This window comes from Temnothorax curvispinosus, unplaced genomic scaffold (genome assembly GCF_003070985.1).
Source record: "Temnothorax curvispinosus isolate PA1 unplaced genomic scaffold, ASM307098v1 QBEX01015206.1, whole genome shotgun sequence".
Lineage (NCBI taxonomy): Eukaryota > Metazoa > Arthropoda > Insecta > Hymenoptera > Formicidae > Temnothorax > Temnothorax curvispinosus.
Genome location: NW_020224986.1, coordinates 159,673 through 174,133, shown reverse-complemented (window position 1 = coordinate 174,133; position 14,461 = coordinate 159,673). Strand labels below are relative to the sequence as shown.

The following is a 14,461-nucleotide window of genomic DNA, read 5'->3' as shown; positions in this document are numbered from 1 at the left end:
TTAAATTGTTGTCGCGACGACGTGTGACGAAATAATATCGATTCTGCGGATCGCTATAATGTTCCATATATTTGAATAATTAAATATTTATGTTATTGATTGTGTGCTCTGCACAAAGAATGTGTCGAAAGGCACTATAAGCGATGAGACTTCAACGGGAAACTGTCGATTGTTGGAACAGGTTGAGGAAGAAATCTGTTTGTAAACACAGAGGAGAATAAGAACTTGTGATCCCAAATGTTTGTCAATATACCATCCCGTGTGTACCGTCGCATATCCAGCTCCACAAATCTTGTGCCACGAATTCAATAAAGAAAAGGCGTAACGTGGCAAACTGTACATGGCCATTGGCGATTTAGTAGAGAAAATTGAGAACCAACGATTCAATCGCGAATTCCGATTTAACTCCATTGCCGACGAATTCAACCGAGATCAAATTGCTTACGTCAGAACTTCCGACAGTACGATCCGTCGTCCGTAATCTATAATTTAATTATCAAACAATCAATCGAATTCCGATTTAACTCCATCGACGACGAATTCAACCGAGATCGAATTGCTTACAGGAGAACTTCCGATTGCGCGACTCCTTTGTCCCTAATCTAATTTGTTAAACAATTAATTCTTTTATCTGCGTCAACGAAACGCTATTGACACTGCTCGATAGGTCGATCGATAGTTCGCTGTCTATTGCCATATCAATGCAGATTAACTTTAATCTCGGTTTAATTGATTTTGAAACCAGAAAAAAGGTAAAAAGTAAGTTAAACCGAGATTGAAGTTAATCCAAATTGGTGTAGAAATGAACGTAAGTCGGCTGAACTCGAGATCGAAGTCGTCGCAACTTTTATAATCGTTGCACGAGAAACGGATTCGCTCAGCCAAATCGAGCGGTCTGATTATACGTACTGACGCTTGAAACGTAATAATTTCATCATTAATTATTAATTCCGTTAACCATGTATACGCTTCCATTGTGTTTTGCGTCCACGAATTATCCCCCTGTCTAACCGTCTTGTTTCTACTTAAGTACCCGCTGCTGACACGGTGCCCGAGCTCGAGCGTGAGAGTCGAGAATCGAGGACGAAGGCGCTTGAAAATAGGGAAAAGTAACGGAGCGAGTAACGGGTTGGACATTTATAATGCATCCTGCCGCAGCCGCTCCGAGAGCGTCCTACACGATAGACCGTTCGTCCGCGTAGCGAACGGAGAACGGTCATATAATTATATGCCGAATCGAATGAACGACCAAAGATGAACGCTCGACTCGGGTCGGCGTTCAAAATCCTCGCTCGAGACAGATGTCCGTATCCTCGTGCGGCGACAAAATGCCGCTCTCTAGCACGCCAATCAAAAATTAAAAAAAAAAACCCCCCGAGTGTCCGTCTTACTCGGTAAGGTAATTATTCAAGCGAACGTCACGCTCTCTCTCTCTCTCCCTCTCTCTCTCTCTCTCTCTCTCTCTCTCTCTCTCTCTACGAGGATGAACATTAATTCACGCATAAAAATTCCCGAGCGGCACAAAAAAAATGCGCTGCGTCGAAGGACACGATTATGGGGCAACATTGGCAATTCTGCGATTACGCGTTTTTTTTCTCCCACGAAAAGCGGTCACCGCTGGTCTCCGACGATACCGCGGGGCTACGCAAAGCGTCGTGGAATTTCATCACGCTGAAGACGACGTAGAACGGTGATGCGCATTGTTTTCAGGCTGTTTATCAATTCGCGTGCGGCGTGACACACGTGTCGAGTCTTCTCGGAAGAGCGACACTCATCGCACCGTGTCGCTCTGAATTGAGAGGAGGAGAAACAGCGATGTTCCCAGGATCGGCGACGCGGATTCGGGGAAAAACCGATCGAAAACAGTTTTTCCTTCATCACGAATAGTTTACTTCCAGCTGGAGGATAAACACGCTTCCGGAAAATGCATCGCGAGCCGTTATGCGATCGCAGAGGTGACAACGAGGTGACGTAATCGCGAGAGACATAAAAGACCGAGAATACAAAAGTGAGGCGGTTAATTGTCGCACGAGGAAACGTTCTTCTCCACGAGCCATTCGGTTTGAATCAAACCGAGATGTTGCGCGATCTAAAATTAGATTTCCAAATCCGGATTTTTGTGGAGAGAGTGTGGTCCTCAGGAACTGATTCGAGCCTCAACAATTTTACGGTTGTGTTTGAGTTTAGGGAAATTATGCTAAAAGAAGAGAATTGAACCTGTTCATATATTTGCTAAGATTTCGGCTTAAAAACTACACGCTTGATAATAAACTGGACAATGTTATCGTACGTGCGCATAAATATATTTAATCGTAATTATATGAATCGCTGGTTGAGCACGTGACAGCGTGCGCTTCAGCAGATAAGGATCTTCTCGTCCCCAGATAATGCCGAACCGGGTATTCTTATAATCTTCCAATCATTAATTTTATAATCTCATAATCAATCAATGGCTTCTGCTTTCTGACGAAGGACAATACCAGTCAACGTCCAGTGGTTTGTTTGGGTTCAGAAGTACCGTTAACATATTCAAGCGTATCTCAGTTGATTTTCTATTCACGCCGGAGTAAATGATTTTATATTAATAAGAACGATACTGAGTTTATAGTATTTAAGAGAAGAAAATCAACGTAGCTTATTATTGAGTTTGAAAACAATAACAAAAGTCATACGATATTATTATTAGATTATCAAAAGCTCCAGTCCCGTAAAAGGTTTTTCTCTCTAATTGATTGCATATTTATAACGGTCCTCTGTTTCACTTATTCTTAGTGTTGAATTTATAGCATTGATTTGCATAAAAATATCTCAGACAGAGCGATGTCCAAAATTGGGACACAAGACGTCATTAAGACGATTTAATGACGCCTCGTGCCCCAATTTTAGACATTGTGCTGTCTGGGACGATATATGATACTTATTTGACAGTCGTTCCGTGACAGTCACTGACGATCGATAAAACGAAAAAGCTCAGGGTGTCGGTCACCGGTCGGGAAAATCAAATCAAGGAAGGTCAATTTTAGATCAAGTTCGCTCGCGCGCGATACTGTGTGGGGTGTCGATCGTCGGTCGCGGGACGTTCGCGAGCGAGAAGGGGGAAAAGATAGGCGACGTGGGTAGGGAGTTCGGCGCGCTTCGGAAGCGCGGTTCCGCGAAGCGGTATATTACCGGCGCGCGATGACTCGCCGCGGCAAACACGCGCCGAGCCGTATCGCGGGAGGAGGAGAGGATTGCCTCGCGTCGCGTCTCGCGTCACCGTCGCGGCTTATTACACGGCCCGGGCCCGCGCGCGCATCATCGTCGCCGTCCTCGCTACCGCGCCGCTTACGTAAGTCGCGATCTGCTTTTTTTTTCACGAGGCACACTCCCCGCGGGAGACTTAAAGACGTCGGGGAGAGCTGCTGATCGGCCAGATACGATTGTCGGCGCGAGTGCGACGAGAGGATAAAACAAGGATCTTCGGAATTTCTTCCTCGGAATTTCGAGGGATCGAATGCTATCGTTTCGCGCGAGCAGATCACGCCGTGGCATGGTGACCGACGGCGGCCCTTTCATGTCAGCGCGACGCCACCACGGGACAGCGTCGTGGACCCCGCCGACGCGCGTGCACGCGCGGATAACCGGGTCGCCGCCGCACAAGAGTCACGGCCGGGCGGTGCAGGACGAGTGCAGGACCCCGACGGCGGAGGATGCGATCGCGCGCGCTTAAATCGCCGCATCTCGCAGCACGAGTGATATTATGTACGTATCGAATCTTGTATCGCGCGCGCGCCGTGCCGAGAGAAGGCGCGACGACGAGCGGTTTTGAATTTTTCCGCGTTAAAACGGCGGGAGCTTAGGCGCGCGCCGTGAACCTAGACAGGTGGATAAAAGAGGGACAGAAGGGAGGAGCGAGGAGAGGGAAAAAACGTCGCCGCCGCCGCCGCGCGCGATTAATTCGGCCGTGTTCGCCGAATTAACCCCCCTTTCGCGAGAACGCGCGCGGAACGGAACTTTCGCCGGCGGGAGTCGCGCGTCTACTCCGTGACTCCGTGATTCACGGCTGCGGCCACGTGATTGGAGCACGGAACGGCACCAGCGCAGCGCGAGGCCGGCGCCCGCCGCGCCGATTCGCGAAATCACTCGGCGACACGGCGATCTAGCGAAACGTACGCACCGCGGCCGGCTCGCTCACCCCCCCATCTTTCCCCACCCCCATTCAGTGGCCTGTGGCTTTTCGGAACGCCCGGTTTACGCGCCGGGCGGCACGCGCACGCACACGCTGTCGTGTTCGCCGCGTACATGTGACTGGTGCGTGTGGGACTGGAACGAACGCGGAGATAACACGCGCGCGCCGCCCACCCTCCGATTTCCGCTTCGTTTTGTCGCGTGGTCGCGCGGGCACCTCCGGTATACCACGGGCTTCTTCCGCGGCTTCTTTCCGCCGCGCCGTCCCGGCACGTGAGCGCGCGTGGAACGTGTGTACGTGTGTATGTGCGCGCGCGCGCATCTACGTACGTTACGTACGCGTGTGTGAGGGGTGCGCGCCGTTGTTGTGTTGTTACGTCCGCGCGCGCGTATACGTGGTGCGCGGTGCCTACGCTCTCGCGACTCGCACGACCAAAAGTGCCGGTTGAGGCTTCTCCCCGTTTGCACGCGGCGGCGGGACCGAAGATGGAGAACACGACGTGCCCGACGAACGTGCTGGAGAGCGCGAGCGTGCCCGGCTTGATGATGCTGCTCGCCACGTTGATCGCCGGCGGGATCGTCCTCGTGATCTGCTACGCCGTGAGCCGGCGATCGCGCTCCCGCCAGGACTCGCAGAAACGTAAGCATCCCTCTCAGTCATCGTTCATCAGTTCAGTTACGTATACGCCGCGGCGCCGCGCGGATCGCGAGATGGGGCCGCGTGCGCGCGCGCGCACGCACGCACGCACGCACGCACGCACGCACGCATGCATGCGACACACTTGGCGCCTACCGGAGCGATAACCGGGCTGTTATTATAGGTCTTACACTAGAGGCGCGCGGCGCGCTCCGGATGTTTCGCGCCCGGCCACGTTTCTCCCTTCTTTCTTTCTTCGGTGCGTTCTCGCGCAAATGTCGACGCGCGATGAAAACACGTGTTGTAGTTTCGGAGCAGGCTCGTCGATATATTGCAAACTCGGTACTCGTTTATTATACGAGCTGCACTTCTGAAATACAATAAATAAATAAATAAAAATATATATCTGTTATTTTATTGTTAGAGGTAAAGAATCTTATCTTTAGTTTTTGTCAAAATGGAGTTAATACATTTTTCGATATACCAGGAGCTTAAATTGTATAACGGTAAATGGTTTTATGTCTGTTATTGCTAGTTTCTAAGATACAATATTTAGAAAAAGTTATATTGAAAATTTTTATAGTGCCTAATTTTAAATTTAATTTCTAAGGTACAGTAGTAATCGTAGTATTTTCAAGAACAAAATTAGAAGTGATGCTTGTAAAATGAATAAGTGCCATGAACTCATTTCTATCTTTGACTTCTCTTCGAAAAGTAAGGCAATAAATTTTTTGTTCGAAAGAAATTGGCAATAAAAGTTTCGCAATAAAAAGCTTGATTTAGCTACAGTAGAAAGTTTATGGCTGTACAAAAAAAAAAAAAAAACACGAGAGAAAAGCGGAAGATTTTAAAAGAATGGAGTTAAAAAAACAACGAAAGCAAAGGTTGATCACACATACTGACCTGCATTTTTAGGTGCTCTCAGTGTTTATTGTGTCGAGAACCTTTCGCACGTTGCTCACGAAGCAAGGTGCATATATCCGGATTGGATTAAAACCTAGGAGGCCTACGTGCATTTTTTTTTGTGAATGTCCCAATTACTGATGAGCAAACAACCTCATCATGAAAATAAATTAATAAATTAATAATATACATGTTAAACTAACTGTAAGTGTATACAAAATTGATTTTGTTAGTAAGCTTGAACATTTAAAATTTTATCTTTTTCTTATTTATGGAAAGATTTTAATTTCTTTACAATATAATTTCTCAAAAGTGGCTAAAGTATGTATCATTAAAGCCCATTCTACAATAGCCGTAAAAGTATGCGTTAAGACGTAAGCAGTAAAAATTGACCAACTACAGTCGATGATTCTTGGATTGTAAAAATCCCATTAGTCAATAGCTTACCGTTTACATCTTAACGCATACTTTTACGGCTATTGTAGAATGGGCTTAAGAGCAACTCTCTTTACTCCTAAATACCAATCACGCTAAAAATTTTGATTAGGAACCGAGTTACAAGGATTTAAAACAGAAAAGCACGTAGGGGCCTTCTAAGACTTAATGGATTTAGGTAATATTTCATTTGACGTTTATCGGATGTATTGATTGATTTATTGGAGAGGGGAGGAGGGGTATTCTCGAGCAGTTCTCTAGCCTGTAGATCGCGTGATTCGATTCAAAGACACTGCCAAGCGAGGAGTTTGACTGGGGCGGTACAATCTGTCAAAGAATAACGCAGGTGTCCTAAGGCCACTTCAAGATGTTCAATGAAGGACCCCACACGATTCTTTTGAAAAACATTTTCAACGTTCGAGTTGGTCCACCACCACCACTACCGCCAGCTCCACCGGCACCGCCTCTGCCAACTCCGTTTTTCTCATCGAATCGTGAAGGGTCCTTTTTCTTGTGACAAACAAAATACAGGGTGGACCATTTTAATCCATTCAGTTGAATATCTCGAAAACCAAGCCCGGGAGAGAAAAATGTTTCAGACAAAAGTTGTTTGGTTTCGAGGGGGCCATAAGATGGTGTCATTGGTTTAACCATGGATGGACGTGAACGACACCTTTAATTTCTTAAATGGAAATATTTTTCAATGCATATTCTTGTAGCTAATCTCGAGAGCTTTTCAAAACACTATAATAAAGTATTTTTTCATTAAGAACTTTTGGAATTATAAGGCTTGAAAGTTCTAGTATTTTGACATAAAATATAAAATATCTTGTAAAACATTAAATTTTCGGTAATGTTACCTTAATACTTTTATGCACAGAATAATGAGGCGAATCAATTGGTATAAAAAAAGGCATAGTTCCTTTAAGAAAAATATGTAATTTGCAACACGCATCTGCATACTTTTCCTTAAAAGCAACTATGTCTTTTTTTTTCTCATTATTCTGTGCATAAAAGTATTAAGGTAACATTACCGAAAACTTAACGTTTACAAGATATTTTACAAGATATTTTGTATTTTATGTCATAATACTAGAACTTTCAAGCCTCATAATTCCAAAAGTTCTTAACGAAAAAATACTTTATTATAGTGTTTTGAAAAGCTCTTGAGATTAGCTACAAGAATATGCATTGAAAAATAGGGATTTTCATTTAAGAAATTAAAGGTGTCGTTCACATGAGCTTTAAACGACCATCCATGGTTAAACCAATGATACCATCTTATGGCCCCCCTCGAAACCAAACAACTTTGTCTGAAACATTTTTCTCTCCCGGGCTTGGTTTTCGAGATATTCGACTGGATGGATTAAAATGGTCCACCCTGTATATTAATACAACATAAGCATATGCGTTGCAGGTGTGTCAAACTCGTCTCGACTTTTACCTTTCCCCCTCGCACGTGTTCGCAGTACCTCGTCCGAATTTGCGAAAATCCACGTCTCGTCTCGGCATCTGTTTCTTTCTTCGGAAAATCCCGGCTTCTTGAACGTGCCTCCCACTGGAAGAGAGAGACGCGAAAACACATCCGACGCACGTGTAGCGATCGTTCCGATCCGTACGATTAGGATCTCGGTCGCGGTCAAGCGAAGGAGCGTTAGAGAAAACGGCGAGTTTCTTCGTCTCATCATCAATAAAATTAAAAAGAAAAAGCAAAGGAGATAGGAAATTTTGCCACGCTCGGACGATGGCGCCGACCTGCGAGAACGATAAAGTCTCTCCTCTCGAACGGACGGACACATCGCTGATTCGCATCGCGGGTTTTCCCGTTAGAACTCCGCGATTCAGCGCGTGTCCCGTTTATCTCATTATCTTTGGTCGTTTTTTTTTTATCTTGTAAAAATAAAGTCCGCGAGATAGTTCATAAAAGCACCTTCCCGCGTGAGACCTTCGTTCGCGTTTCAATAGACACGCGCGATCGCGCGGTTTCCGTTAGGACGAGGCGCAGGCCCCGTTAGCGCGCGCGCGCGTAAAATTCGCGCGTGACGATCGCGAGCGAAGGACCCGCCGGTTATCGCAGACGCGGTACGCGTGCACGTGCCTGTGTGCATGCGCGTACGCATTTGCGTCGACATTATCAGGTGCAAAACTGGTGCCAGCTCGGTGTTGATAATGTCACCAGGCATTTAAAATGGCATTTAGAAATGACGCGAGGTTGTATTTAGACGCGGCGTTTTGAAAGCTAGCAATAAAATCTAAGAATAAAAGCGAGCCATCAAACGCGGAGCACGTGTAGGAATTAGCGATAATTTATTGCCTCATTGTTAATTTTGTTCTCGTAATTCTTTTCTTAACCCTATTTCACTCCAACCATGCCCTTTCGTGTCCCACGAGTTTCTAACAGTCGTTTTTCTGTGAAAAACAAATTATCGTGGGATAATCCCCCCCACGCCGGAAAAATGATTTTTTAAATAAAACGAGTCGTAATGTGTGTTTGTCAACATATAAATGTTGTAAAAAAATATTTAAATAAATGATTTCCAAATGTTATTTACATTGATTTTTAGTCGAAGGTACAAAGATATTATAATAATTTTTGGGGAATTTTTCAAAGCTGTTAACATTATAAAAAACACGTGGGACTCGAAAGTGCATGGTTGGAGGATTAAAGGGGCGGAAAAAACGTTGGAATGGAGGGTTAAAAATTAAAAATGTTTTTTTTTACGTATCGATTGTTTCCGAAAAGATCGAAATTTTGCTAAAGCACTTTCGCAATGTTTATAATTATAGATATATACCTTCGTGTTCTAGTTAGCTTAATTATTTTAGTTTAATTTAATAGAGATAAATCTCTATTTAGAGAATATTTCTTTTGCATCGGTAATGAAAGCGCGCATAAAAACAAATAAGTCTTGTTTTTATTAAAGTATTATTTTGTTTTTTAATATCTATATGATAATATGACTTTCGAATTCTTTTAACCCCTTCGTTTCCTTCCGTCGTAGCTATATGGCTTAGAGTTAGGTATGTAATAAAATAGTATCCATCTGTATTTCTTAAACCTTATCTTGAACATATATTGTATATATTTATTAATTCCTTTCAATCTTGTGTTTAACACATGTTTTGATAGCACATGTATTTAAACACTTCCAAATAGAGAGGTTATCAAAAATACGAACACGATGTTTTTTCTAACTTAAATAAATGTGAAAATAAAAGGGTTAAATCGGCATTGGAAAGTTACAATTATCAATTTACGGACGATTCGAATTTTCTTCGAATTTATGAATGAAACGTTATTATCAAAGATACGCAGAATGTCGTCGGCTTTTGGCACAGCGATAACAACTCGTGCTAATCGCTATGGTGGCGTCAACCCTCGGTTGTCACACGAGGTCAAAGTAATCCTAGATTATTTTTTTTTATATTAAAGTAACATATCTTAAGAGTACTATGCAAAATTTTGAGCAAAAACATTGGAAAATAAAAGTTATGGTATTGATTTTTTTCTGGAAATTTACATTTTTTGAGAATTTTTTTTTAACATGATGCCACTCAAAAAGTTAATTTTTTATAATGAGAATACATTCTACAATGTTTAGATTTAATTCTAGAATTTTTTTTGCGATTCACTTAACTGTTAGTTTTTGAACAGCAGCTACTTGAAAATTCGTTGAGGTTAAATTAATCCTGTGTGACAAACGTGTTCGAAAAAGGAGGTGTGACCGAGGATTGACCGAGGATTAACTTTGTCGTTGCCAAAGAAAATCGTACAGACTGTAAAATCTTGAGGACCTTAAAACTCTTAAAGATTTTTGCATGTCTGTGAAGTTGGCCCCCTTTTTCAAAATTCGGAAAATTTTTGCACAGGTATAAAGATGCAGATGGTAACTTTTGAAAAGGGTTTGACAAATTCAAGGACGTTACGCAGATGCTCATATATAGACTGGTGAAAGCCGCAGCCGTGGCCGGTGTAAGTCAAATTTTTTAAAATATTGGCTCGTGTGCATAGATGCAATTTATAATATTGTATAGATTGCATCTATGCACACGAGTCAATATTTTAAAAAATTTGACTCACCCCACTATGGCTTTTATATGTATAGTAAGATAAAAAATGAATTTCTACAGCTTTTTTTATTCATGTAAAAGTCGCTTTCTTTAATCATGTAATACCCGCGAGCTGCGTATAGTTCACTGACCCCTGCCCTTGTACGTTGCACGTCGAACGACATGCGTCACTCATCCGACATGCGTTACGTCTTATTTCTACTTATTTTTTTTATTTTGTTGTATCGCGCGAGCGGTTGTTACGCACGAATGATGCTCGCGAGTGAAACTAGCGTGATAACGCGAATGAAACGATGCGCAATAAGGAACGTAATCTAATCGAGTGCGAAACGTGCGGAGAAAGGGGGCAGGGATGACACTGTCTTGCGACGATTTTCTTCCATTTCTTCAACGGTAAAGAGAAAGGCCTGTTACATGCGTGTCGAATCGGTCGAAGTTAGAAGGGGAGAAATAAAGCACGGGAGAGATAATGCACGTATCTTCCCAGCGAAGGACGTAAGACATTAAAGACGTAGAATTAACTCTGTCTTGAGCATTCTAAATTATTATTTTAAATTTAATTTATTTAATTATTATTTTAAATAATTTTAAATATTACATCGGTAAGGAAATTTAAATACTGAAAATTCTTTTGTGATGATTTATTTACGACTTTCTTTTACAAGGAGATCTTTGATCGTGCCCCGACTTGCATTAGTTCTTATATATTCTGCAAAATACATGCGATGTTTCAGACTTTTGTGAACAAAAATGAAAGATTTATATTTGGGAGACCACACAAGATTCTAAGGAACGATTGCACGTGCAAAAGTGACCTTTGTAGCGCTTACATTATGCACATAAATTTTAGCATACTCATCTTTCCGTTTAATTATATGTGACGTTTTTATCATGTTACAATTATTTATAATTGTACACACGTTTCGATGTTCGCGGAATGCACAAGCAAAAATTTCTGCTCGCGTATACGTTCGCAATTGAATTAATTATCTATCTGAAGCCTCGTAACTAAAGCAGTCGTGTCTCAATTACGAAACTACTTTATGTAGTCATAAAATAAATGCCGGTATCGCGTTATCGCGATTTTACTTGCCGCTTAAATGTATCTCGCCTCTGATTCTTGTCGATCGAACTGAAAGGCACGGCGAGGAGTATCTGGCGCGTGGCCTTTTCCGCCTATTCGGAAGTAAACCATATCCAATCGATTTCTTCGACGGCAGAAATGGTGAAAACAGTGGTCACAAAAGAAGCACCTTCTTAAAAGATAGATAGGATAGATCAAGATCTACTTCAAAACTTGTTGACTTCAAAACTTATTTTTTCCTCTCCATTACTTAATTTATGAGACAGCAAAATAGATTATGGGTTTTTCGGTTTTCCAAGTTGACTTTTTGACCTGAACAAGCTAGAATATTAGGAACACAATTCACATTCTTTATTTCAAAAAAGAAATTCTCTCATCGGCCTAAATAAGGCCGGTATTCATAGTCGGTTCTTATATTTAAGACCGTCTTAAGTACAATCTGAATAAGATGTCATTAATCAATCACAAAGCCGTATTAGCATCTTAAGACATTACTTAAGCCGGTTTTAAAATAAGAACCGACTATGAATACCGGCCTAAGTTTTGAATTGTATATAATTATGGTTTGAAGAAGAAAACAGTTTTTTGTTAATTTAAATTTAGACAATCCGCGATCTAGGATACCTAATATAATTCGAGATATTAGTTAGCTGCAAAATATATTGTAAAACTTCAGAATCAAATCTTGATTTATATATATGTGTATATTAATAAAGAAAGAATAATCTCATGAATAAAATGAATAAATTCTCTTTGTGCCGCATGTAGAATTTCGCGTAACACACTTATAAGCTTTTCACGCAGTTCAAATTTTTGCCTAAACACGCACAGAATTTTCTTTAACGGATATAATATTTTTTTAGAAAACGCTGTCGCCAGTTCGACGGCATTTCGCAGGTAATTTATCAAAGCCTCTTTGTTAAAGCCAAGCCGGTTTACTTGAAGGATCCCCGCCGCGCCGGAGCCCGTGAGGTACACGGAGAGAATTTTTTCTTATATTTTACTCTTAAATTCACTATAAAACTTGAGATTTTAAAATATACAAAAAATTTTACAAACAACGTGTAGAATTTTGCATGTAGAATTTCGCGTAACACACTTATAAGCTTTTCACGCAGCTCAAAAATTTTTGCCTAAACACGCACAGAATTTTCTTTAACGGATATAATATTTTTTTAGAAAACGCTGTCGCCAGTTCGATATTTCGCAGGTAATTTATCAAAGCCAGCCAAGTCGGTTTACTTGAAGGATCCCCGCCGCGCCGGAGCCCGTGAGGTACACGGAGAGAATTTTTTGTTATATTTTACCCTTAAATTCACTATACAACTTGGAATTACTTGGCAACCAAGGAATTTTTAAAATATACTAAAGACATTTTATAAACAACGTGATAAAAATTACCAAGCAGATTGGTAAATTTTGAAAAATTATTGAAATTTTCTAGATATATTTTAGTAAAATTAATCAAACATAATTTATATTTTAATGTAATAGGTATTAATATTTTTTTATTATGGTAGATATTAATCAGAATAGCTCGCATAAAATTCTTGGTGGTATATGTTGTCCCACAACTACCATGATTTCAGGGTAAAAAATTTTAAGAGAAAATTCTTTCCGTGTACCCACTCCGATCCGCGATCGGGCGGCATCCTGGCATGCGGTTCGCGTGCGACGATATAAATAAGCTGCGTACGTATACGCGGACGTATCGCGTGCGTACATCGTGGATCTCATAGCGATCGAGAGGAACCATGTCTCGGGGACATGACGCAATGAAAGGATTCCACGTGGGTGGAATGCATAAGCCGCACGTATTCCCGGTGTTAAAATTTTGGAGCGCGACCTTGCTTGCCTCGGTGGTAAGTCCTAGTTCGCTCGTGCGACCTCGAATATTCATGTTTTATGATCGCAGAACTGTTATCGTATGATATATTGGTTCGAACAATTGAGTTTTCTCTCTACCTTTTCTCTTACTCTTTTCTGTTCTGCCATTTGCGATTTATAGCGAAACCTTGAGCGAAATATTTTTTTATTTGTTAGAGAACCATTGTAAGCATCGAACGTTGTAAATCTGACTCCGAAGTAAAGTATATAAAAAGTAAAATCGCAATAAAATACAATTTATAGCTCGAGTGTTTTAAACTACGTGTTTTACGACTATTATTAGATTTATTATACATTCGACATTTAACTAAAAGAAAATATTTTAGAGAAATATACGTTTCTTGTTATAAAGATATTTGATCGTTGAGATACATTGAATAATAATTATCTTCTTCGCGTTATACGAAAGAATATTACTACGGTTTTTCAAACGAGACAACATTCTACGTAATAATCTATAAAAAAGGGGCAAGCTAGTAACTGTGTATGATTAAAAGTTTTTGAATAATTCTGAATTGTGGATTTTATTGTAATACATGTAAACATGTAACTGGTCGAATTTTTATGTAACATAACAAAATATTGATCTAAACTTTAGAGGCGTGTTGTCGCAGAATGCAAACGGAGCAAGATGATTACTGCACACGTTTCACGCGAATGTAATTCTCACACATACACACGCGCGCACACACACACACACAATCCAAGAATTTTATAATTTTAAAAGATTTCTTTGGTACAGATTTCTTGTTTTATTTACTGCAAGTCATATAACACGTTAAATTCCTTTCAAGCGCAAATATTGAAGCAGATCTTTATTTAAGAACACGTGTAGCAAAAAATAAAAGTGAAATTATTTTATTAGCTCGACTAACACTGCAGCACTCAAAAATAAAGAAAAATTGCGAACGTATTTTTTACCATCTTTTTTTGTAAGATTCATATTGGATTTTGTAACAATTGTTGTTTCTTATAGAGAGAAAATATTCTTAAAAAAATATTACATGTGCTACCAAATATAATCGATTTAAATCAGCGGTTATTGGCTGCCATTTTCGGCTTGATTTTCGTCAACGCCCAGCACTATCCCTTACTGCATTGGGCACTCGAATGGAAAATGACCTGCGAGTCTCTGTTTAGTGATGGCCCCATGCACCATGATAATACCTTTTACCAAACATATAAAAATCTTTTCGGTTTGACCATTTTTAGGACAGAGCATATTATATGTACGTCTAGTGACTCGCTGAAACGCGAACAAAGAAGAGAAAGTGGGC

At 41.1% G+C, this 14,461-nt stretch overlaps 1 protein-coding gene across 4 annotated transcripts in view; it reads left to right on the top strand.

Moving 5' to 3' along the window:
- Positions 1-3,183: 3,183 nt before the first annotated feature.
- LOC112465460 (RNA exonuclease 3) overlaps positions 3,184-14,461 on the top strand; it is a 29,382-nt gene continuing 18,104 nt past the window's right edge. For 2 of the 4 annotated variants that reach the window (XM_025033015.1, XM_025033014.1), the window contains exon 1: positions 3,749-4,807. In XM_025033015.1, the coding sequence (XP_024888783.1) occupies positions 4,654-4,807 (154 nt within the window). In that variant the 5' untranslated portion in view covers positions 3,749-4,653. The other 2 variants (XM_025033017.1, XM_025033018.1) reach the window with 2 other exon arrangements.